General features: G+C 34.9%; 2 protein-coding genes across 12 annotated transcripts; one reads left to right on the top strand and one right to left on the bottom strand.

The window, feature by feature from the left end:
* Nucleotides 1–3: 3 nt before the first annotated feature.
* On the top strand, nucleotides 4–17,533 carry CEBPZ (CCAAT enhancer binding protein zeta). 4 transcript variants are annotated; one of them, XM_026669353.2, is made up of 16 exons: nucleotides 4–140; nucleotides 897–2,440; nucleotides 4,576–4,807; nucleotides 6,296–6,452; nucleotides 7,019–7,107; nucleotides 7,650–7,703; nucleotides 8,326–8,428; nucleotides 8,522–8,590; nucleotides 10,205–10,271; nucleotides 12,042–12,142; nucleotides 12,483–12,540; nucleotides 14,855–15,048; nucleotides 15,288–15,371; nucleotides 15,978–16,036; nucleotides 16,122–16,203; nucleotides 17,248–17,533. In XM_026669353.2, the coding sequence occupies exons 1-16, from the start codon at nucleotides 21–23 to the stop codon at nucleotides 17,382–17,384; spliced, it is 3,150 nt and encodes a 1,049-aa protein (XP_026525138.2). In that variant the 5' UTR covers nucleotides 4–20; the 3' UTR covers nucleotides 17,385–17,533. The 4 variants fall into 4 exon arrangements, with proteins under 4 accessions (XP_026525138.2, XP_087822880.1, XP_087822885.1 ...); XM_087966754.1 differs by lacking the exon at nucleotides 7,650–7,703; XM_087966759.1 differs by lacking the exon at nucleotides 15,288–15,371 and having other exon boundaries at nucleotides 17,248–17,385.
* Nucleotides 7,523–22,055, bottom strand: CEBPZOS (CEBPZ opposite strand). 8 transcript variants are annotated; one of them, XM_087966813.1, is made up of 6 exons: nucleotides 21,979–22,055; nucleotides 20,213–20,278; nucleotides 19,252–19,390; nucleotides 17,718–17,762; nucleotides 17,432–17,516; nucleotides 17,078–17,348 (listed from the first exon to the last, which is right to left on the bottom strand). In XM_087966813.1, exons 3-5 carry the CDS (start codon nucleotides 19,355–19,357, stop codon nucleotides 17,434–17,436), a joined length of 234 nt encoding a protein of 77 aa, XP_087822939.1. In that variant the 5' UTR covers nucleotides 19,358–19,390; nucleotides 20,213–20,278; nucleotides 21,979–22,055; the 3' UTR covers nucleotides 17,078–17,348; nucleotides 17,432–17,433. The 8 variants fall into 8 exon arrangements, with proteins under 8 accessions (XP_087822930.1, XP_026525141.2, XP_087822939.1 ...); XM_087966824.1 differs by having other exon boundaries at nucleotides 19,252–19,377; XM_087966804.1 differs by lacking the exons at nucleotides 17,078–17,348; nucleotides 20,213–20,278 and adding an exon at nucleotides 7,523–7,761 and having other exon boundaries at nucleotides 19,252–19,377.
* Between the last annotated feature and the right edge of the window lie 701 nt (nucleotides 22,056–22,756).

Genomic DNA, 22,756 nt, shown 5'->3' with positions numbered 1-22,756 from the left:
AATGAGGGGAATCGCTATGTATGCACTGTCTGCCCGGGAAAATGGCGCCGCCGGAGTGTGAGGAGATGGATAGCGACGGTATGGCCGACGATGAAAGTGAATTTACGCTGGAGGAGGTGTTGCGCCTCGGCGGGACTAAAGTAAGAGATAGTCACTGAGGCAATAAGAGACCGGAGTATTGTGAAAGCACGTGTTTAAGAGGGACGCTGAAATCCTTGGCAGAGCATTTAATTAATATTGAGGGTGTTTTTTTTCTTATTTATTCTAAGAGTTGGTTGAGTGCTGTATTTTTTCCCCCTTTGATATGTCTGATCAAGATAAAATGCCCGGGCATTTTTCAGATTGCTGACCTCCAGATGTGTGGAGAAAACAAATCCCCAAATGCCAAAATTGTGGCATTTTTGATCAGCATCTGGTTGGCCATTAAGAATGCATTGTGAAACTAGATAGCAAACAGGATTTTGCCAAATACAGCCAGTATCTCTGCCACCGAAGTGCATTTAAATGATAAACTTTAGTTACAGTGATTTTGGATTGAACAATTTCGGAACTGATTACCTATGTTTTTTCTGGGGGTGGCAGAAGGCTTAGGACACTTGGTTGAGCTGTGTTAATGTTGGGTCCCCCCCACCAAATGCGAAGTATAACTTTTCTCTTAGCATACTTTTGTGACTGTTTATTAAAATCTTAACACAAAAGCAAAATATTGTCTTTCTTGACAGTCTTATAAATTAGATATATTCTGCTATTCTGACTTCAACAAATTTACTTGGTTTCTTTGTTTTGGGTTACTTGCAATGTATCTTGTAATTTCCTTGTTTGATTTAACTGCTAATCTCATGATTCAGTTGTGAATTAAAGACACTAATATCGCTTCTTGATTTTATTTTATACAGCAAGATTATATCATGCTCGCTGCTTTGAATGAATCAGAAGAGCTTGTAGATGGGGGCAAAAAAGGAACAATTGACGATTTAAATCAAGGTGAATTAGAGGCGTTTATAAATTCACTACATGTGAGCAAATATTCAAAAAAGTTCCTTGAAGAAGAAGAAGAGAAAGAGAAGGAAGCAGCAATAGAACCAGAGAAAAAATCTCCCCCAAGTGAAAATGCCAATCAAGAAAGAATAAATGTAACTACGGTAGGAAAAAAGGAAAAGGAAAAAAAAGTAAACAAAGTAAGCACTCAGTTGAAAACTGGTAAAGATAAAGTGAAAAAGCCAGTCCCCATTAGCAATGAAAACAGTGCATCGTTGCTGGGAGCAAAGAAAGCAAAGGAAGAAGAAACTTTTCAGTTTCACGTGCGACAGGTATTGCTGATAAAACCAGGGGGGAAATGGTATGACTTGGAGTATACTAATGAATTTTCTGCTGAAACTCAGAATCAATTTCTTGTATCCAGATACAAAGCCTTGGCTGAAAAACTTTATGAACAGGAAATAAACCTCTACAAAAACAACACAAGTTTGCGGAAAGGATCATCGTCTGCGTGGATGAAGACAGTGGTATCATCAGGAACACTTGTTGATAGAATGGCAGCCATGACTCTTCTTATCCAAGATGCTCCTGTTCACTCACTTCAGTTTATAGAGATTCTGGTTAATATGATCAAAAAGAAAGGCAGCAGAAGGCAGAGCTTAATGGCCCTGGATACTTTCAAAGAACTTCTCATGTCTCATCTCTTGCCAGATAACCGAAAACTGCATACTTTCTCTCAACATCCTTTTGACAATCTGGAGAAGCTTTCAAGTGGCAACAGGGATTCAAGAGACAGGCGCCTAATATTGTGGTATTTTGAGCATCACCTGAAACACTGGGTAGCTGAGTTTGTGCAGGTGTTGGAATCACTGACTCACGATCCCTTGATAGCCACAAAGGGTCGCGCACTATCCACAGCCCATGAATTGCTCTGTAATAAAGTAGAGCAAGAAAAGGCTTTCCTTGTTCAGTTGGTCAATAAACTGGGAGATCCTCAGAACAAAGTAGCTACTAAAGCATCTTATCTTCTTGAGACATTGCTTCATAAACATCCCAATATGAAAGGAGTAGTATGTAATGAAGTGGAGAGGCTTCTCTACAGATCAAACATTAGCCCCAAAGCACAATACTATGCAGTTTGCTTTTTGAACCAGATAGTTCTTAGCCATGAAGAAAGTGAGCTGGCTAATAAACTCACAACACTCTACTTTTGTTTTTTCCAATCTTGCATCAAGAAGAAGGATGTTGGGTCTAAAATGCTTAGTGCTCTACTGACTGGAGTGAATCGAGCATATCCTTATGCTCAGACTAGCAGTGAAAAAATAAAAGACCAAATGGATACCTTGTTTAAAGTTTTACACATTGTGAACTTCAATACTAGCATACAGGCCTTGATGTTGCTGTTTCAAGTGATGGATTCTAATCAGACTATCTCTGACCGATATTACATAGCCTTATATAAGTAAGTGCCATGCATGATTTGTCGGACATTGTTTTCTCAAATAATTATTTCATATTTTAAATATATCTTTAAATTGGGATCTTATACACATTGCACTTCAATCACCTCTCTATACCAACTAATTGCTCATATCTACTAATAAAAATGGATAAGTAACCTGTCTTTTTGGAGAGTTCATGCATGTGTAAACTATTTGGGTTTTTTAATGGTTTTTAAATAATACTTTGATTAAAAATTACAATTACAAAGTTAAAAATACAAGCTAAAAAAGAATAGAAAATGCAGAAAAGAAAAATACAAGTATAGTAAAAAAAAAAGAAATATGTAAAGAAATGACTTCCCATTTCATCACAAGAATTATTTTAGTAATTTATCACCATCTCTTAAAATACAACATATTCCATATTCCCATAGTCCATCTCTTATTTATAAACAAATCCTTAAAGCCACATTTCAGTTCTAATTATGAAAATCATTGTTATCAAGAGATAACATATCTATTTTAACCTCGATAAACTTTATATTCCTTCCTTTTATTTTTAACAAATAATATCCTAGAACTTGATTTCATTTTTTTATTCCTGCTCATAGAATTCATTGAAATTTTAATAAGCTTCTTTTGTAAAACCAATATAAGAAAATTAGAAAATTATCTGGGTCATTCTCTTGGTTTGTTATTTTTGTATCATTTTTAATTATCGTCACCAGTGGTCTGTTTTGTATGTCCAGCATAGTGTCTTACCATATTCTCGTAGTCTGTTGTTTTTTAAAATTCACTTTCAAATCAATCTTAATTTTGCAGGTAAAATTTGTTCCTCTTAACATATTTAAAATCTAGTCCATCTATAGAGGCAGATACTCTTTAAATTAACTTCTTTGTCTATTGTTCAAAAATGTTCTTTAAAAATGTCCATTGTTAAAATATTTAGCTTCATTTTATATTAGTAAGCCAAACTGAAATATTTTTCTCCATTAATTATAATCTTTAGTTCCCTCCAACCTTCAGAGTCTCATCATTTTTAAAAACAAAACAAAACAAAAACATTTTCCCTTGGGAAGGAGTCTTTGAGTTAACTTCAAAATCTTATTTCAAAGCCACCTGTACTCTTACTTCATTCCAAAATTAAATTGTATTCACCCTTTTGTTCTTTATTCTAAAATATTTTAAGTTTTTAAACTTGTATTTAAAACCCCTTTTGCAAAGAATTGAAAAATCTGGTGCTATAAAATATGTCAATCCAAAAGTTCCTAATACCTAAAAAGTATTTAACAAGCCATGTTTGAAAGTGATTAGTAAAGATTGTATGTGAACCTGCAGTGTATCTATAAAGGCACTGACTGTGGCTTGAGGAAGGTGGAGACGTTGCTGTCTCAGAGTTCTAATTCACTGGAGACTGCTGTCTTGCAGTCTCTTCGTGAGGAGCAACTGTATGGTGAGCAATCTCAAGTTCTCTTGTCCAGAGAGGAATTCCGATGAACTGCTCTATTCTGGTTCTTCATTCTACCATGTTTGCTGGCTCTGCTTTTAGCCATTTCCCCTGGACGTTCCCATTTCTGAATGCTTTTAATAAATTTTTTCATCTTCCTTCTGAAATCCTCCTGGTGGTTGAAACAAGAACTCTTATTGTAACCAGAATTTCTTCTGCTATTTAGAATTCACAGTTTAAAGATAATGTAAGCCTGAAGTTGCAATGAATATGGAATTCTTCATTGAGGCTTATTGATTTTTAAAAATCATTCTATAAACAAGTTGTAGTATATTAGGTTTGTTCATTTTTTAATTTGCAAACACATTTAATGGAGCATGCTTTTAACTGTAACACATTTATCCTTAAATTTAATTGATTGCAAATAATCATAACCAGACATCCAACAAAAGGATGTGTCCTCCTTTTTGTTGTCCTGTCCCCTTATATCCAGCAGGGATGTGCATAAAATAAAATATTGTCCAGTTTTGTGTTGGTTTTTGTAACTTTGAATGGTGACTAAGTTATAAGAATGGTTATAAGTTGAGGAGTACCATAGTATACTTAGATTCTGTAAAACTCTCTCTAGGTTGTCTCATTAAGCAAGGAGAGAGAGTGGAGATACATAAGAAAATATATGCAGTGATCTAATGTGAATATTTTTTGCAGGAAGTTGCTAGATCCCGGAGTAGCATTATGTGCCAAACCATCCATGTTTCTCAACCTTGTCTACAAATCTTTGAAGGCTGACACAGTATTACGACGAGTTAAAGCTTTTGTGAAACGATTACTTCAAGTCACCTGTGGACAAATGCCACCATTTGCCTGTGGGGCCCTGTATCTCGTGTCGGAACTTCTGAAAATAAAACCAGGCTTATGGGTACAGCTGCAGGATCATGTGGTATGATATGTTCCGGTTGCATGTTTTTTCTTCGCCTATCTTATCTACCGACTTCATTTTTTAAAATGCTGAGACTATTTAAGATGTTGTTTTACCAATGATCCTTTAATCGAGAGGATCAACTATTAGTGGTGTAATGTGTATAATTGGAGTCAGATGGATTTGAGGAATAAAATTTTCCCCACTGAATTGTAATAGTTGAAAAATAGCAATAGCACTTAGATTCACTATACTTTACAGCCTTCTCTAAGAGGTTTTCAAAATCAGTATATTGCCCCCAACAATCTGGGTCAGCCTTGAGCCGGTGAGAATCGAACTGCCAAATTGCAGTCAGCCGGCAGTCAGCAGAAGTAGCCTGCAGTACTGAAATGAAATTATAAATGAAATTATTGCAGAATAATTTGAAGTATTTGTGAATTGTCCTTTAGAGTCTGTTTGCTTTAAAGGTTAAAGGTATTGGAGATGGGCCACAATATCTACCTTAGGCATGAAAGTCAGTTGGATAATCTTCGGCCAGTCACTTTTTCTCAGTCCAAGGAATAAAACAGAGCAAATCACTTCCAAAACGCTCTGTAGAAAACTGCATGGACTTGCCATAGGAGTCAAGGTTGACTTGAATTTTTCCAAAAATATCCAATTGAAATAAAGGTTATGACTTAAAGGTTGTTTTATGAAAGAAATGATATGTTAGATAAAATGTATAATTGTGTTAGGTCCAATTAATTTGTCTCAAAAATTGAATCTTTACATTCAATTAGCAGATATATAACTACATTCTAGGAAAAAAAGTACTATTTCATCCTCATTGATCTGTGGGTTTCCATTATGTTTTATTAGATAATAATGTGCTATTACATTGTTTTTAAAACCCTAAATGTAATTTTGTGGACCACTAGTTTAATACATATCTCAACAAAAATAATTCTGGGATTTTCAAAGTTAAGGCTATAACTCTGAAGATGTAGCTATTTAACTCTGTAATCTTACTCATGTAATATTTACTGTAATCTTTAACAGTAAAGACCACTGGGTTTAAGTTTGGAGATAAGACTATACAAATGTAATGAAATACAAATTCTGTTCACTGATGTGCCTCATGTAGCTTTCTGACATTTGCTTTTGCTTTCACAGTTTATCCTTCAAACTGTTTTTTGCTGTTTTGAAGCAACTTTCTATCTACTTTTAGGAATTATCTTCAAACTATTTAAGTGATTTGGAAGTTAATATCAAACTCTATCTGCTTGCTTATCTTTTAAAACAGTTGTTCCCAACGTTTCTGGATCCATGGACCAGCAGTGGAAAGGGGAGGGGATGGTTTTGTGTGCACACTTGCTGCTTGTGCACAAGGAGCTTTGTTGTGCTTGCCTGCTGCTTGCGTGGCTTGGTTTGCAGTACCAGTCCATGGACTAGGGATTGGGGACCCCTGTTCTAAGAGCTGTCTTGTTTTCGATATTGACCGTTCTTGCTTAAAACTGATTCTTTCTGTAGGAATCAGATGATGAGGAACATTTTCATGATCTCGAAGAACAAGAAGAAAACCTTGTAGATGCAGACAAACAGATAAATAATGAAGATATAGGACAGTCTACAAAACCTCATAACCAGGCTTCAGAGGCATCATGGATACATCACCAGAATCTAACAGGTAAAAATGTTTTGAAAATCTGTTTGTTCAACAATCATTATAATAGGGTTTGAAATTTTAGCAGATTGTTTTAAAATGTGCAGATTTTAATTTGCGGAACGAGTTTGTTTTGTTAAATGAAAGAGTTAAAAAGTCAGCAGAAGGATCTGAATACTAAAGTGGATAGGTCATAAAGCATTAATTTTACCAAGAATTTTAAACAAATAAGACTATAGCCTGGGAATTGAAGTAATAGGAGTTTTGTTGGGCCATGAGTCAGATTCTTCCAAGAAGAATTCTTATTTCCTTGATCACTTAGGCTCCTGTTTTATCTAAGATATCTCATTCTCTTTCATATCATTAAAAGCTGTACTTGGAGTAGTATGAGCATTGGCTTACCATGCTGCTCTTCACTGTCTTTTTCCATCTAAACTACATGGATTTCGGGTCCAGGCTGTAAAATACAAATAGCTAAGGTGTTGGGGAGGTTGTTTATTGCAAAAAGGTCTATTTCTTGCTTTGTTCTGTTAACTAGGTATTTCTGTTAATTTACTTTGGAAAGTAATAAAAAATCTCTTCTTTAACAGGTGGCAAAGGCACAGGTAGCTATGACCCATTATCCCGGAACCCTTCATACTGTGAAGCTGATAGAACAAGCTTTTGGGAACTGAAGAAGGTACAAATTTTCAAGCATGAAAAATTGGAGGAGAAATCTGCCTAATGTAATCATAATATTGTAGTTATATATATTATGAATTAATTTATGTTGCTTCAATCATTTGATACTCATTCTATTCCTCCTCCTGATGATACCATTAACCATACGTCATGCTGCTTTCTCAGGCAAAGCACAAAATAAGTGAGTGTTTGAGCCAAAAATGGTCATAGTCTTCATAGTGTTAGTTACAGAGTACACAGATTCAGATCCTTCCTTATTGGGCATAAGATGAATCAGGTGTGGTATTAGAAGGAACTGAAACTTTTGATTTTGTATTTTGCTCAAATTTTTCTCTTTCCTGTATTTGATTCAGTTTTAGATATGCAGGTTTGAGTATTTGTAGGCCTTTAGTATTAAAAATGAATTAAAGAAATTGTGGTAATGAATGTTTTACTGTACAATAATTTTTCTTTCTTGACTTAAATAACTCTTTGCAGTTTTGACAGTATTAGAGATTTCAACATCTTAAAATAGTGAACATATAACTTTGGACTTTCTAGCTTTCAGAGCACTTCCATCCATCTGTGGCTCTTTTTGCACAAAGAATCCTAGAGGTTAGTTGAGCTTCTTATTTTATTTTGTCCTTGAATTGCAGAGAAAGGCTCTCCCATCCTAAAACACAGAAAGGAAGCAAAAAACAAATGGGGATGTAATTTGCCTACCAGTCTAGTTTAAGGTAGCCATCTTGCCAGTTGACTATATTAAACATAGACATAGTTTAGACATAGACTGTCAACATATTTCAACATGCAGATATTTGATTTTCATTTCAACAATATTAATAGATAAATGGATTGATTCTATTTGTTTGGTATTTACAAGTCTACTTGAGTAGATCAGGAAGAGTTATTACTATCTTGTTTATTCTTTAGGAGACTGGAAGTACTGTTTTAATCCAGATTATACAGAATTACAATTTCCCCCAACAGTTTAAGAAATCAGTGTCATATCTTGGTAATTCTTCCTGCTAATAGTTAACTTTAAGTAGATAAGACTTCTTTAGTTGTTAATCAAATTTATATGGCTGCCTATGTCACAGGAAGTGATTATAATAAAAAATAGAACATATATAAAATAATCATTATATAAAATATAAGCAATAGTATTAAAATTAAATTTTCCACTGGCATATTTCTTGGTGCTAACTGTAAATGTGATTTTCTCTCTCTGATGCAGGGTAATTACATTGAATATTCAGGTGATCCACTACAGGATTTCACATTAATGAGGTTTTTGGATCGTTTTGTTTATAGGAATCCCAAAGCTCACAAAGGCAAAGGTATGAAGCCTTTAGTTTAGTAAAGCAATAAAGATTAAAGTTAACATGAGCAACTATTCTAAGGTTGCTTGATTTCTTAACTTATTTTTGCAGAGAATACTAGTAGTGTGGTAATGCAGCCAAAGAAGAAACAGTCCATGAATGATGTGCGAAACCTGGCAGGTAAAATACCTTGCAATTCTAAAGATGATCACTAGTAGTTTCCTGTCATTATTATAACACTGTTGTAATATCCACTGGTTTCAATAGAATCCATAAAATGTCCATTGAATATAATTCACTGGAATCTTCTGAATCAGAGAGTCCTATGAACAGAAATGCCTATTATGCAAGAGAAGTTTTCTGCCATTTCTCCTGCAGCTCCCAAAATACTAACTACATTTTTCTGGAGTTTTCCTCAAACCTCTAGAGCATATCTGGACTGGGGAGAATTCAAGGGTCTTAGGGATAAAGGAGGTAATTAGTGATCACATTAGCGATCTTCCATTCTGACAGGCTTCCATTGGATCGGAGAGATTTTCATGAATGAAAATGTAGTACTAGACTAGGAGATCTCCATTTTTTGATATAATTAAAAATAGTGATTTTTTTGGCATTTCTCCTAAGGCAGAGGAGGCCCCCAACCTTTGGGGTACCAGGGACTGGTTCTGTGGAGAGAGGTTTTTCTGCGGGCTGGAGGGGGTGTGCTTTTGTGGGCAGCCTGCCTGCATCCTGCAAACGGGGCTTTGTGTGGCCCAGTTTGTGGCATGCTGCAGACCGGTGCTGGTCCACAGACCAGGGGTTGAGGACCCCTGTCCTAAGGTACCACATAATTACATTTTTATGACTAAATGGTTTAAACAAGGAAAGTAATTTAAACTTTCTTAAATACATTATATAATGAATGTATTCTGATACTATGTATTGGTGCTTGCTTTGGATAAAATTTCAAACTGGCAGCTAGTCTGAGTTAGAAGAATTGTTGAAGTATTATATATCTTTCTGATTCCAAGGACTTTTGGTCTAGCTTCATTCTCATGAATTTAGAGTAGCGATTAGAACTGAATACAAGAGGGGACATAGGGAAGATTTGTCTCTCTACCTTTCCCCTAAGAACTTGAGTACAATATACACACCAGGCATACCTATATAATTTTAGTTCAGAAGAAGTTTTTTTACTTGCCTTGGAATTTTATAAATAGGGCATTTTCAGTAGCATTGTGACAATGAATGCTTTTTAAAGAGAAAAAGATCTAAAAAGTTTGGAGGATTGTAAGAGAGTAAATAAATTGTAGTAAATCATCTAAATCATCACTTTCTTTATTCTACTGGGATGCCTATACTTTATCAATGAATCCCTCCAGCAGCAGAGGGACACTAGATGAATGCAACCCCCAATGAGCCTCATTAATTGAATTCTCCATATTATAACACTTCTTTTTGTTAATCTTTTTTGAATCAAATTAATTTATTTAAAATATATTGAAATTATATTGGCAATTTCAAATTGTGTTGTTTTGGGATCCAAATGGAAAGAAATCATTGTGTTCACATCTCTTATTCAATAAATTTAGAATAGGAAATAGGAAACCTATGCAGAGAAGATACTTAAGCACTGGGCTTAAATGTCCCAAGTTTCAGAGTTGTTGCTTCTTGTCGGCCTTATATTATTAAGAATTTAATGTGTTCATAGGTTCTATTATTCATATAAATATTTTTATAGAGAGCTAGCAGCATTAATCAGTATAAGAGTAATCTATATATGACATTTGACATATTTAATATTTCTATTTCTAGTGAATAGTAAAGAATTCCTTTCACAAGATGAAAGCAAAATACCCGTAGATGAAGTATTTTTCCACAGGTAATTACATATTTTTTTAAAATTATACTTTGGCATACCAGTTATCCTTTTATTCTTAACTGGGTGTGGGGAGGTTTTTTTTTCTCTTAAAAGTGTGTATTATCATTACAGTTTTTATTATAACAGTGCTTGTGCAAATCTCATAGTACAATTATATAGAATAGGGAGGGGATTGTCAGGAGGGGAAAATTAAATAATGTTAAGGGCTTTTAAAAACTAAAGGAGAAAGATAATAAAATGCAATTGTATGAACAAACTCAATGATGCCATCTTGGCTTAGATTGTCTCTATTTGATCAACATCAGCTTCAGTAGCTGTTTTGGGAATTCTTGCTATTGATTTTTCAGACCTGATATTCTTCTAGTAGAGAGTCAAGCCCTCACAAAAAAACCCTCTCTTGGTAGCATCTGAGGACATAGTATTTTGCAATGTATTCAAAAGAGTCACTTCAACAAGAGTGCTAGTACCAAACTAGCATCCTTCTTGAAGCAGTAAATCAGCTATGTTTGGAAAACTTTCATGGCTCCTTCAAAGGCTATCTCTAGCTATTTGCACCTGTGTCAATGGACTCCCAGTAAGATGTGTAACAAAATGAAGCCTGTTGAATCACTTATGTCAATCAAAATCAATATTAAGGAACTAACAGTACACAAGAGAGTAGGAAAGGTAAACAACAGCAAATAAAGAAAAAGTGACTGGCTGGAAATTGTAATAGATCAGTGAACAAATCAGTCCAGACTTTTCACTTGAAGCAGAAATGACCAGGCTTAAATGATCTTATTTGGAACACAGTATGCGAACATGTAGTTTTCTGGAGAAAGCTTTCTTGCTGGAAATGGTGGAAGAAAAGAGAATGCAGCAAGGTGGATGGACTCATTCACAGTGGCAATGGGTGCATTGTTGGAAGACCTGATGGATCAGGTTAGGGACATATTGTCATGGAGAAAATTTATCCATGTGTAAAACTAACAGTTGACACTGATTTGATGGCATGTAATATTCAATTCATAATAAAACAGTAATAGGTCAAAATAATTTTACATGTTTGTCATGCTATATTACTGGGGAATGTTGAAAGGGTTCTATTTTTAGCTCAAAGCAGTACAGGTGAAACTCGAAAAATTAGAATATCATGCAAAAGTTCATTTATTTCAGTAATGCAACTTAAAAGGTGAACCTAATATATGAGATAGATTCATTACATGTAAAGCAAGATGTGTCATAATTGAGATGATTATGGCTTACAGCTCATGAAAACCCCAAATCCACAATCTCAGAAAATTAGAATATTGTGAAAAGGTTCAATACTCTAAGCTCAAAGTGTCCCACTCTAACCAGCTAATTAAGCCATAACACCTGCAAAGAGTTCCTGAGCCTTTAAATGGTCTCTCAGTCTGGTTCAGTAGAAATCACAATCATGGGAAAGACTGCTGACCTGACGGTTGTGCCACAGTCACGTGACCACTATTTGCAACCTTGCCTGCTGCCTTCTCATAAGTAAGGTCAAAAGGGAAGCTAGCAGAGAAGGTGGTAAGTTGTCTCTTCCTGCATAATGGTCTGCATGTATTGGCATTATGATTGCATCACTTAGTAATGGCGATCCTGATTCCCATTGCCATTGTAACCCAAAGACTACCTGTAATGACTTTAAAATGATATAGTATTTACAAAAGTAAAATCCTGAACTGTGTTTGTATTACTTGAATAGATTAGACATATCTCAATAAACTAGTTTTATGTGGACATGTACAATATTTGTTTGCTTCTCAGGTTTTATAAAAAATTAGACTTGGACAAAGAAAAAAGGAAGCCTGTGGGAGACGATGAAAGTATAGAAGATGTGGATGATGAAGAATTTGAAAAAGCATTAGGTAAGGCTATGTACACTATTTTGTTCCTCTTCCCAGGTAAATAATGATAAATGATATACAGAACATTTGATTTCCTTTGAATGTGACAGTTACTATTTGACACCAGTCTTGAAATCCTGAAAATGCTTTTATTTCCTTCCCTCCTATACTAAAAATAATTTAGTTACTTTAAGTTACTTTCTAACCCTTTCCTTTTGGGGTTTAATTCATGTTTTGCTAGGTGCTATTTTCCTTCTGTGATTCTCCACAATAATTTATAGTAAACCAAACTTTAAAATTTTAAATATTTTAACTTTGACATTACAATATTGTAGTTCTGGACCTAATTTCTTTCTTTCAGATTCATTTGAACAAGACAGTTATTTTGGGAATATTGAGAGTGATCTTAATTTTGCTGGGTAAGATTTTTAAAATTCTGTATATCAATTCTATTTATATATATATATATATATATATATATATATATATATATATATATATATATATATATATATATATATATATATAAATCTTTATCTTCCATTTTGTACATTCATCATCTTCAGGCTGTGTCAGACAGAAGACAGAAGCCTGAAGATGATGAATGAGACTTCATCAAACGTGCCAGATCTTTCAATCTTCATTTACAATTTATATCAAAGATCCACATTGTCAAACAAACATCAGAAAACATTATATATATATATATATATATATATATATATATATATATATTTCCATCAATATTATATTATGCTGTCATCCAATGATTATATATGTCTACATTATATTTTGTATCAGTCTATTAAACTTCTATAACAAAATTATCTATTCTGTTACCTTACCATGTCTTTTTATCCAACCATTGATAAAACAAATCCCATATCACATCTGTATATCAATTCTAAAGATTCTAGATAACAGTAACTGGTTTAAACTAGCATGAAGAACTGATTATAGAGTATATAGTGCATTGATGGCTCAGGACTTTTCTGAAAAAAACAACCCTTAATAGTATGTAACTGAATGGGATTTAGAATAGCTCTTTATATTTGAAATATTATTACCAATCATCCAAATTACTGTGAAATTAATATAATTTTATGCAAAACATAATCCTAGAGCACACTTTTTATTTTTAGTTAGTTTCTGGGGTTTTGGTTTGAGCAAAAATGAGAATTATCAGAGCAAAATCTCAGAGAATTATTTTTATTTTAGAAAGATCTGAACATACCCAAGTGATATACCTGATATAATATCAAAAACTTTTTTTAACCTTTTGCAGTGTTTGAATTGTTTTGTTTAGAAAGGATAAAATGTTTTTAAACTAATATCTGACTTCTGAAGTCAGCTTGTCCTTGAGGTTGAAGAGAAAGCCTCAGTGTAAATCTCTCAGATCTACATTTTAAAATTTATTTCTGTTCCATGTATGAAAATAATTTTGATAATGTGAGTATGGAAATAAACTAATCCTTTTTTTGAGTACTTTCCCCCATAATTTGATGTAGATCAGAATTCTTTTTTCATCTAGAAATACTGAGAGTGATAAAGTGCTTGGGCTTGAAAGGAGTGTATAAGAAACAGTTGACACAGAGCATTCATTGGCATTCATTACAAAGTAAAACTCTGTGTCAACTGTTTTTTGTATATGCTTTCTATTTCAAGCCCTATTAATTGAAAATAATCAAATAGAAACCTAGTAGAATAAGCAATGGATCATTTTTATTTTTATTCTCTCCCCTTCCAACATATTTGGAGTTTAGTGCTTCATTTACTGAATAGTTCGGAGCACTTCTTTTTTCTTATTGGCCAAGAAGACAGAAACTGGGAGAGTCATTGATGCTTCAGTGTGTGTTTTTGTTCCCATTGGTTCAAGTTTCATATGCTATGAAATGTTAGTGTTACAGGAGAACAGGGATTTGAGATGGAAAGCTTATCAGCATTCTTGGATTATATAAAAAGATGTAGAAGATCAGATTTAACTGTTATGTAATTTTGTGAAAGTATCCGCATCAAACCACATTTATGATACATCTTATATGTCTAGATTTGTGCACATTTATAGCTAGTTCCCAGTGAAAAATTCCTTTTATCAAGTACTCCAGCTTTGGATCAGAGTTCTAGCAGCTAGCTGGGTGACTTTGGGCCAGTCATTCTCAACCCAACTCACCTCACAGGGGTGTTGTGGGGAAAATAGGAGGAGGAAGAATTAGGTATATTCACTGCCTTGAGCTATTTAAGAAAACAGTAAAGGCAGGATATAAATAAATAATTATGGGATATTGAGATATCACTCTTGATTTTAGATATTGCTATTTCAGATGCAGATTTTATCTCTTTTTCCTTTTGCATAAAGGTTGGCTAATTTATCCAATATAAAGTAATGTAGCATTGATGGTTGTGGTTCTTCAGAATTTCTTACAGTGTAAGGAAGCATTATCAGTAAATTCCTTGAGTCATTAGCTTAAGTGCAGGTGATAAATTATAATTTAATTAGCTTTCATAAAGTTAAAATACGTATAACAATTATATACTGTTCTAATCAAAAACACTGGGAGATATACAGAGAACATAATCTGGGCTACCTCAAAATAAAGAACCACAATCATAAATAAGATACACTCTTTCTCCAAGCATCTAATCCACCAAGGCTTGTTTAAAAAGGAAGATAAGAATTGTGAGAAAAAGTATATAGAAAGATGTGTATTTAAAGTTTATTTCCATCATTTTTAGTAATATAAAAGTCAAAAATAAAAAGAAGAGAAATTCAAATGATGAAACAGAATCAGAAGACTCTGAGGAAGACAATTTTGAGGACCTTGATGATGAGGAAGTCTCTCTGAGTAGTATGGATGAAGACTTTGGGGAAGATATTGATGAAGAGGGAGGGACTTTCATGGATGTTTCAGACGATGATAACACTCCAGGTAAACAAAGGTTCCCATAGTCCTAAAACTTTTTTATTCTTGCTAAAACAGTTAAACCATACAGATAAATTGTTCCAATTTTAAAAGTTATGTTGTAAAAATCCTTGAGATCTATGCAATCTTGAGTTGTTCCAATATTTGTAATATGCAAGTGTTTCCAAGTGAAGGACATCAAAATTTCATGCTGTAATTTTCAATTTTATTATATAACAGGTTTTACTATTTCTTTTTGTTAACAGATGAAAATGATGACACTGCAGTCACACCTGGCAGTAAGAATGGCAAAAGAAAAAAAGGAATAGATTTTGCTGGATCAGTTAAAGGTAATATAAATAAATGTAATACTTTTAAGACTTGACAAATAAGAAGCATGAGAAATTCATGTTTCTGTCAAAATACCAAGAGATTAGCACAAGTTACCAGAATTATTTTCTTTCCAGTGCACAATCACAAGCAGTTTAAAGTGCATGAGGGATTTATATTGGTGACATTTGGAAGGTAATAAGGGATAATTTCATTGAATCCCACATTCATTTTGTCAAAAATGAATTTTGTTTCTGATTCCATTATAAAACAGTTTATCAATCAATCCAGTTTTTATATCAGAGGAGTGGCTAATGTAACATCAACTTTCTAAAAAGTAAGAATTTAAGTGAGGGTGGAACATGGAAATTCATAGTATATTGTTAAATTTATTCCTTCCAAACCAGTGGAAAGTGGTAGGTTCTGTAAATGAGAATGTTGCTGAGTTAAGAGACTGGAACTGTTCATTGTACAATATTTCTATCCAATTCAGGTCTGTGGATTTTTCTAGTTCTCTCCAGCCACAATTGATTCTTTGGCCACTACTTTGTTATACTTACAACAATGAATGCTTGCTTTATGTAAAACTGTGCAGAAGCAGTTGCTGAATTCTCTTTTTCTTTAAGGGTCAAAGAAGAGAAAAAGAAAACTCAAAGATACTGGTGTTGCTGCTGCTGCAGAAGAAGTAGGTGTATTAATTTTAGTATCTGTTAAATGGCGTTTGATTTGAAGGCATTCAGATATCTAATTGTGTTGCATTTCTTTTAAAGTTTGGTCACTTGCTGGATGAAAATATTGGGTCCAAGTTTGACAATATTGGAATGAATGCAATGGCCAACAAAGATAATGCAAGTAAGTAACTTGTATATGAACATCTTATCCCACCTCAACAGGGTGTACCTACTGTAAATATTCTTACTGATCAGAACCATTATTTTTGGGTTGGGTTGATACTATTGTTGACTCCTGACAACTGCTAGGGCTAATCCCTATAGTGTTTATTAGGACTAAGAAAAGTGGATGGAAGTATTTAATGTAGTTGCTAACTGCTTGGTAGTGTCTCTTGTCATTTATATTCTTTTTGTTTCATTGCTTGTTTCGCGGGGGGAGGGGGAAAGGTGGGAGTTTATTTTTATTCTTTATATATATATTTTGTAAGCTACCTAGAGTCATTGAAAGTGAGTGGGCAGCCATATAAATTTTCTAAATAAATAAATAGGTAACTTTTGTGAAAAGGCTTTTAAGCATTCTGCTGTTGAGGCTTCCATTTATCATGTTAAATAGAATTTTAATGAACCTGCTACTGCCAATCCTTTTATGCCTGATTATTATGCTTAATCTTTTAATTAGCATATAAAATACTTCTTTAGAAGTGCTAGTTAGATGAAACATACATAGAAATATATAATGATTGGTATCCTGCTCTTTATTCTACTGGGAGCCTTGGCTATATTTCTTTAGCTTCCAAAATAAGGTCAAACCTATATTCATTCTGTAGTATTTCTATATAAAAGGTAAAAACTTTTACTTCATAAAATTATTCACACATGAAAAAGCAGTTGCCCAAAAGCATAACTAGTGAGACCTCTATTCTGTTTTTTTAAATATACTGAGCTGTTTATTTTAGATATATTATGAAAATACACAAAATATGTAGAAATGTGCAATAATAAGATTGAAGAGCCTGCTGAAAAACAAAGCAAAAAACGGAATCTTTTAATATACCTTTTACATACTTTTTTATTGAAAAAAATGCAACAAGAGTATTTGTGGTTTGATCTTTTGAACGTCTTGCCTTATAAATACTTCGCATCCAAATAGAAAACTGCTTTCAAGTTTAAAGAGTGTATTTATATCATTGATTTATCTAATTTATTCACTGTCTTCCTCTGTTAGATCTCAAACAGCTCAAGTGGGAGGCAGAACGCGACAAGTGGATTCACAATAGAGACGTGAAAAGTATCATCAGGCAGAAAAAGAAGTTCAGGCAGAAACCACTGAAAAACAAACAAAAATTCAAGCGAAAAAAATAAATGTAAATTCTTTTGATATTAAATACTACCAAATTGTTTCTACTTACTTTTAAGGTTTTTTTGTAAGCCATTTCTCTTCATCCATCTCTTTGAGCCCATAAATACCAGCCCACTCATTACTCTTGTAATAAACTGTGAAAATAAGAAAATGCCTTAAACTTGGTTGAATTAAGAGGGAATTTTGAAGATATGATTTTGAGTATATTTTAATTTTAATAGTCAGAGGGAAGTCCTGCAGAATGTCATCTGTACCAAATAGCTATATTTAAAAAATTGTTTGTCTTGTTTCATAGACAGAAAGAATTACACTTGATAATTTTTAACCAAACATACCTTCCAGAACAGATGGAAACCTTCGCTTCATTTTATGTCTGAAATCTGGGGCAAAAGGAATTTCTATTAGTTACAAAGTACTACAGCACACTTTAATGCAGCAGTTGCACAGCATATACTTTTTAAATATTATCCTAATCTTTCTGAATTCACTAAATATGAAATGGTAGTTTGTAAAAGAAACAGAGCAAAACGTCTCCTTATATTTTAATTTTAAAAAACTTTTAAGGAAGTTAATATCCAAAGAATTCTTGGGAAACTCAGCTATTGTGAAAAAAGACAAAAATATCATGTTTCATTAATTTAATAAAACGGAAAGAGTAAGAATAAAGGCCTGATACAGTGAGATTCTCAAAGATCTGCACTAGGATTAGCAATATTTAATGCATTCATAAAGGAGTTTAAAGACTAGCAATGAATAAGTTTGTTGATACAATTCATCTGATTAAAACAAAATGGGATAATTAAGACATTTAAAATCTCCTGGAACAATGAGCATTAAAATACAGTTAATGTAGTCTAAGCAAGTGTAGAGTTATAGACATTTAGAAGAAAAATATCGCAAATATTCTGGAAAGACCTAAACTGATGCTGACTATCCTTTAGAGCAAGGGTCTCCCATCCCTGGGCTGTGGCCCACTACTGAGCTGTGAGCTATTTGGAGCCGGGCCATGGAAGAGGGCAAGTGCATGCATGGATCCCCACTTGCGCAAGCAGCAAGCGATTGCGTTTGCTCCATTTGCATGAGCGATGGGTGCATTTGCCAGCCACTCGCACAGAACCATCCCCTCTCCCTCACCCCTCGTGCTGGCTTGCAAAGCTGGAATGGATAGGGAATTCTGCTTTAGAGGATTTTAGAAATAGCAATCGATAGTTTGACAAAAGCATCTCCTTATGAATAAAAGAAAAAGGAACAGGAAACTAACATAAAAATAAGCAATCTCTTAATACAAATCTGTATTTTGATAATATCTGAAATGTGAGTATAGCTCTGGTCAGCACGCTTCAAAGATAATAATACGCTGGGAAAGGTGGAAGAAAAGAGAAGAAGAGGATAATAGCAGACTCCGTTACAGTAGCAACGAGTGCCATTCAGAGATGTGAAAGAAAAGGTTATAAAATCATCACAGAGCATATCTATACAGTAGGAATTGAAAATGCCTTGATTGCACATAAGACAAATATAATGATAGTGAAGGTGCAGAAAATGTGGACCAGTTACTGTTCTATGAGGATTAGGATTCTTATGAACTAGTCAAATTATTTAATAAGTAAGGATGTGTAGAAAAGGTGTTTTCCTATTGTGGATCTAGTACGAATACACTTGCTATATCGATTGCCATAACCTTCAAGAAGCCACACCTTTTCCTGGTTTTGCTGAATAACACCAGGGAAACTCGGAAAAAAAAAAAACTACATGGCTTCCTTATGGTGTAACGGTGTACCCACACTATATCCAAAATACTTTTCCCATTTCAGATGATTGCCCACATCAATGAAGTTACTTGACATAAAAGTTGTATCAGATTCTTACCTTCACTTGAATTCATTTTGAAATACAAAGTATATGCGCCCAGAACTCCAATAATTTCCAAAATTAGAATTCTTTTGAAGAACCTGATAGAAGATTGGGGATTCATTGTTCAGCCAATCCCAAATCCTAGTGAATAGAACTGAATAAAGGTCAGCGATGACAACATTTCAGTAGTGACTTTAAATTTAAAGAACAAGAAACAAAACTACACGAAGCTGAAAGGGACAGAACTAAAGATGTACATGCTTTTTCAGATACATTTCTCAGAGTTTGTTAACTGATCTCAGTTTGTTAAATCACTGCTGAGGTACTGGATATTCCAATGATTTTCATTTTGAATCAAATATAGTTTACATCCAACATTCACTCAACATGCACAACATTCAGTTAAGAACATGTGATATGTCTTTGTTAATACATTATGTGTAAACATCTAAGAAATGTTCAAGATGTGAATGTATTCATAGTTTTCATGGGTATTGAAGCTGAGGATCTGAATGGAAATGAGAGTTGGATGCAGTGGAAATAGGGTAATTAGGGGCAATAAAAGGCAATGGATGATGAAAAGGTGGATATTAAAATGAGTGATAAACGCAATAGTAATACATTTATTTGGTAATATATTTGACTGATAAAATCACAAAATATGTATAAAAGATAAGCAAATGGGCTAAGAAAATAACAAAACTGGATGCATGGAAGTGAGTTCCCAAAAGAATGGTGAATAGTTTAAAGCAGCAGTCCCCAACATGTTGCAGCTTAGTGGCGCACAGGGAGGGGGAGGAAAGGGAAGCAGGTCATGTGAGCGTCGGGCTGGTGCGCACGTGTGTGCAGCTCAACTTGTCAGCGGTAAGCCATCATGCATACATACAGCTCGACTCAAGGGGAGCTGCATGCGCATGCATGCCAGCCCACTGCATGCATGAGTTGAAACTATACATGTGCATGCATGCTGGCTTGCCTTGTGTGGCCTGGTTCCGAATAGGCCGTGGTTGGGTACTGGGCCACGGCCCGGGGATTGGCGACTCTGGGTTTAAAAGACAAAACGCAATATAAGAATCAATGTATGCAAAGATTTTCAAGTGAGCAGTGAAATCATTAAGAGCAGGGATCCCCAACCTTTTCGACGCCGCGGCCCGGTTCCGGCGTCAGCTGGGCGCCGCGCCCGGTTCCGGCGTCAGCTGGGCGCCGCCATCTTTTTGACGAAAATCACTTCCGGTGACGTCACGAAGTGATTTTCGTCAAAAATGGCATAGGCGCTAGCTGGTGAGCTTTTTCGGGTAGAAATGGCTTTCTACCCGGAAAAGCTCACCACGCTAGGCGCCGCCATCTTTTTGACGAAAAATTGCTTTTTTACCAAAAAGATGGCGGCGCCACAACCAGCGGCCCGGTAAGGCTTGTTCATGGTCCGGTGCACGGTCCGCGGACCGGCGGTTGGGGACCCCTGATTAAGAGGACTAATTTCGGAATTATAAGAATTCTATTCAAGTGTCAACTGAATTAATTCTGTGGTTTTAAAATAGCCTTCAGTCTGCAAAATATACTGTTGGGGTAAAATTTTGAAATGAATCTGAACTGACTTGAATCCTAAGAGTAGTGCAATGTAGAATTAATACCATTGGGGAGATCACATGATAAGGAAGTGCTTGTGTCCTATCTTCAGATTCTGAAGAAACGGCAGGATAATCAATTTTTATTATGGCCATATAGACCAATATCACAAACAAAAGCATTAAAAGCAACAATAATTAAAACATAAAAGACAATATATTATGACTAGTGATGAATTATCAGTTAATAGTCTGTCTAATTTTGCATACAGTATAACAATATATGGCCACATTCAGAGAAACTGCTTCATGCTGACCTGAACAGTAGTTGTACATAAAAGAGACCAGTATTTGCCGATATTTTATTATGTGAGGTGTACAATATAGGACATGAGCTGTAGTTTCAATGGTCCCTTGTCCACAGGGACACAATCTCATGGTATCTTTTTGTATCGGCCCTCCAAACTGCTATGGGAACTTCATTGCAGCACACTAAGGTTAATGCCCTTCAGATTTTTGGGATGATGACTCTATAAAAGTATCTCGCTGCTTTAAAAGGGGAAACTAGATTACTAAACAAAAAAAAAGATTTTTTTTTGAGGGAGGAAGAGCAGTCTGATCTTGTTGGATTTCCTGATCTTTGATATGTAATTTGAGTGCACTAAGTGCACACTTATAACCCAAGGCAGGATATAAATCTATTAAACATTAAAAGTACAAATATTCTTCATCGAATGCTAACATTCTTCATCGAAATTTGCTTGAAAAGAGTTGCCAAGGCCTTTTGCTGATGACTACTTCCATTTTATTATACTGACAGTGGGATGAAATCATATATGTCTGCTGTGGTAACAGGTATTTGAAATGATCAGTAGGCTGGGTGGGGGAATTCTGGGATCTGAAATTCACACATCTTAAAGCTGCCAAGTTTGAAAAACACTGGGTTAGTCCATCCGTAACACATTTGGTGTTACGGGGAATTGCCATTTGCTTCCCCCCAAATCAGCCCTTCCTCCTGACTCAGAGGCAGATAAATTCCTAGCTTCAGGTCAAACTCGGACTTTCTTATGGGTACCGTCAATGTAGAGCTGCTAAATTTCCGCGCAAAAAAACCATGCTGCGGGGGCATTGCTCTACTTTTCCCTTGGGACAAAACATGCAAGCACCAAACACTCACAATCCAAACGTCCTCTACGTAAGCTTCCGATCATCCTTCCATGCCTCCAGACGCCTCTTTCCGTCTTATTTCCGAGGGAGGAGCTAAGCCTGCGCGCGCAGGCGTAACATGTTTTTTTTTTCCCCGCGTCTGGGCGGAGCTTAGCTACTACTTTCCATTTTGTGCATATGCAAAGGTGGCCTCTTCGAGGTTACGCAATTTACTTGAATCCCGCAAATAACGCCTTTTTTTTTGAAGCAATAAACCGGCAGAGTACGCCCTCTGTCGGCGTGTTTAGGAATGCACCTCGCAGTACAGTACAATGAAGTATGTTCAGTTCAAAGGAAAAATTAAACTACCTGCTGCAGGTGCAGCTCTGCATTCTGCAGCACTTGTAAAGCATAATACGGCAAATGGCTCACTATATAGAGTTAACGTGGTGGAAACTGAAGATAATCTTATTGTACTTTGCCCAATACTGTAAACATAGGATGGCTACATAGAAAGGTGTTTTGTACCTATAATTTGGGAGCATCTGGTATAACTACCATCATAATCAGTTCCTGATTATGGTATAAGACATTAAATTGTAATATTCTTGGCTGCCAAGGATGAATCTATTTCTGGTTATATTGTGTTTGTAACTGTGATTTTGTAACTGTGACCCAGAGTCACTACAATAAAACGGGTGGCCATATACATTGAAATAAATTTGATGTTGATTGGAGATGCTTATTAAGCCACCTCTCTCTCCCCCCACTTCCCTCCCTCTTTCTGTGTTTAATCTATTGTACTTTGT

This window comes from Notechis scutatus, chromosome 1, assembly GCF_049901735.1.
Source record: "Notechis scutatus isolate UNSWTSFEM ecotype Mainland chromosome 1, rNotScu1.2, whole genome shotgun sequence".
NCBI lineage: Eukaryota > Metazoa > Chordata > Lepidosauria > Squamata > Elapidae > Notechis > Notechis scutatus.
The sequence above is the reverse complement of the archived record's forward strand: the minus strand, read 5'-3'. Positions and strand labels throughout refer to the sequence as shown.

Coding starts and splice junctions, on each gene's coding strand:
- CEBPZ (XM_026669353.2), top strand. CDS start 21: ATGCACTGTCTGCCCGGGAAAATGGCGCCGCCGGAGTGTGAGGAGATG. Junction 12,541..14,854: donor AGTGATCTTAATTTTGCTGG/GTAAGATTTTTA, acceptor CATCATTTTTAG/TAATATAAAAGTCAAAAATA. Junction 15,049..15,287: donor AGACGATGATAACACTCCAG/GTAAACAAAGGT, acceptor TTTTGTTAACAG/ATGAAAATGATGACACTGCA.
- CEBPZOS (XM_087966804.1), bottom strand. CDS start 19,357: ATGAATCCCCAATCTTCTATCAGGTTCTTCAAAAGAATTCTAATTTTG. Junction 17,763..19,251: donor CAAAATGAATTCAAGTGAAG/GTAAGAATCTGA, acceptor CTTTTGCCCCAG/ATTTCAGACATAAAATGAAG. Junction 17,517..17,717: donor GTTTCCATCTGTTCTGGAAG/GTATGTTTGGTT, acceptor TTATTTTCACAG/TTTATTACAAGAGTAATGAG.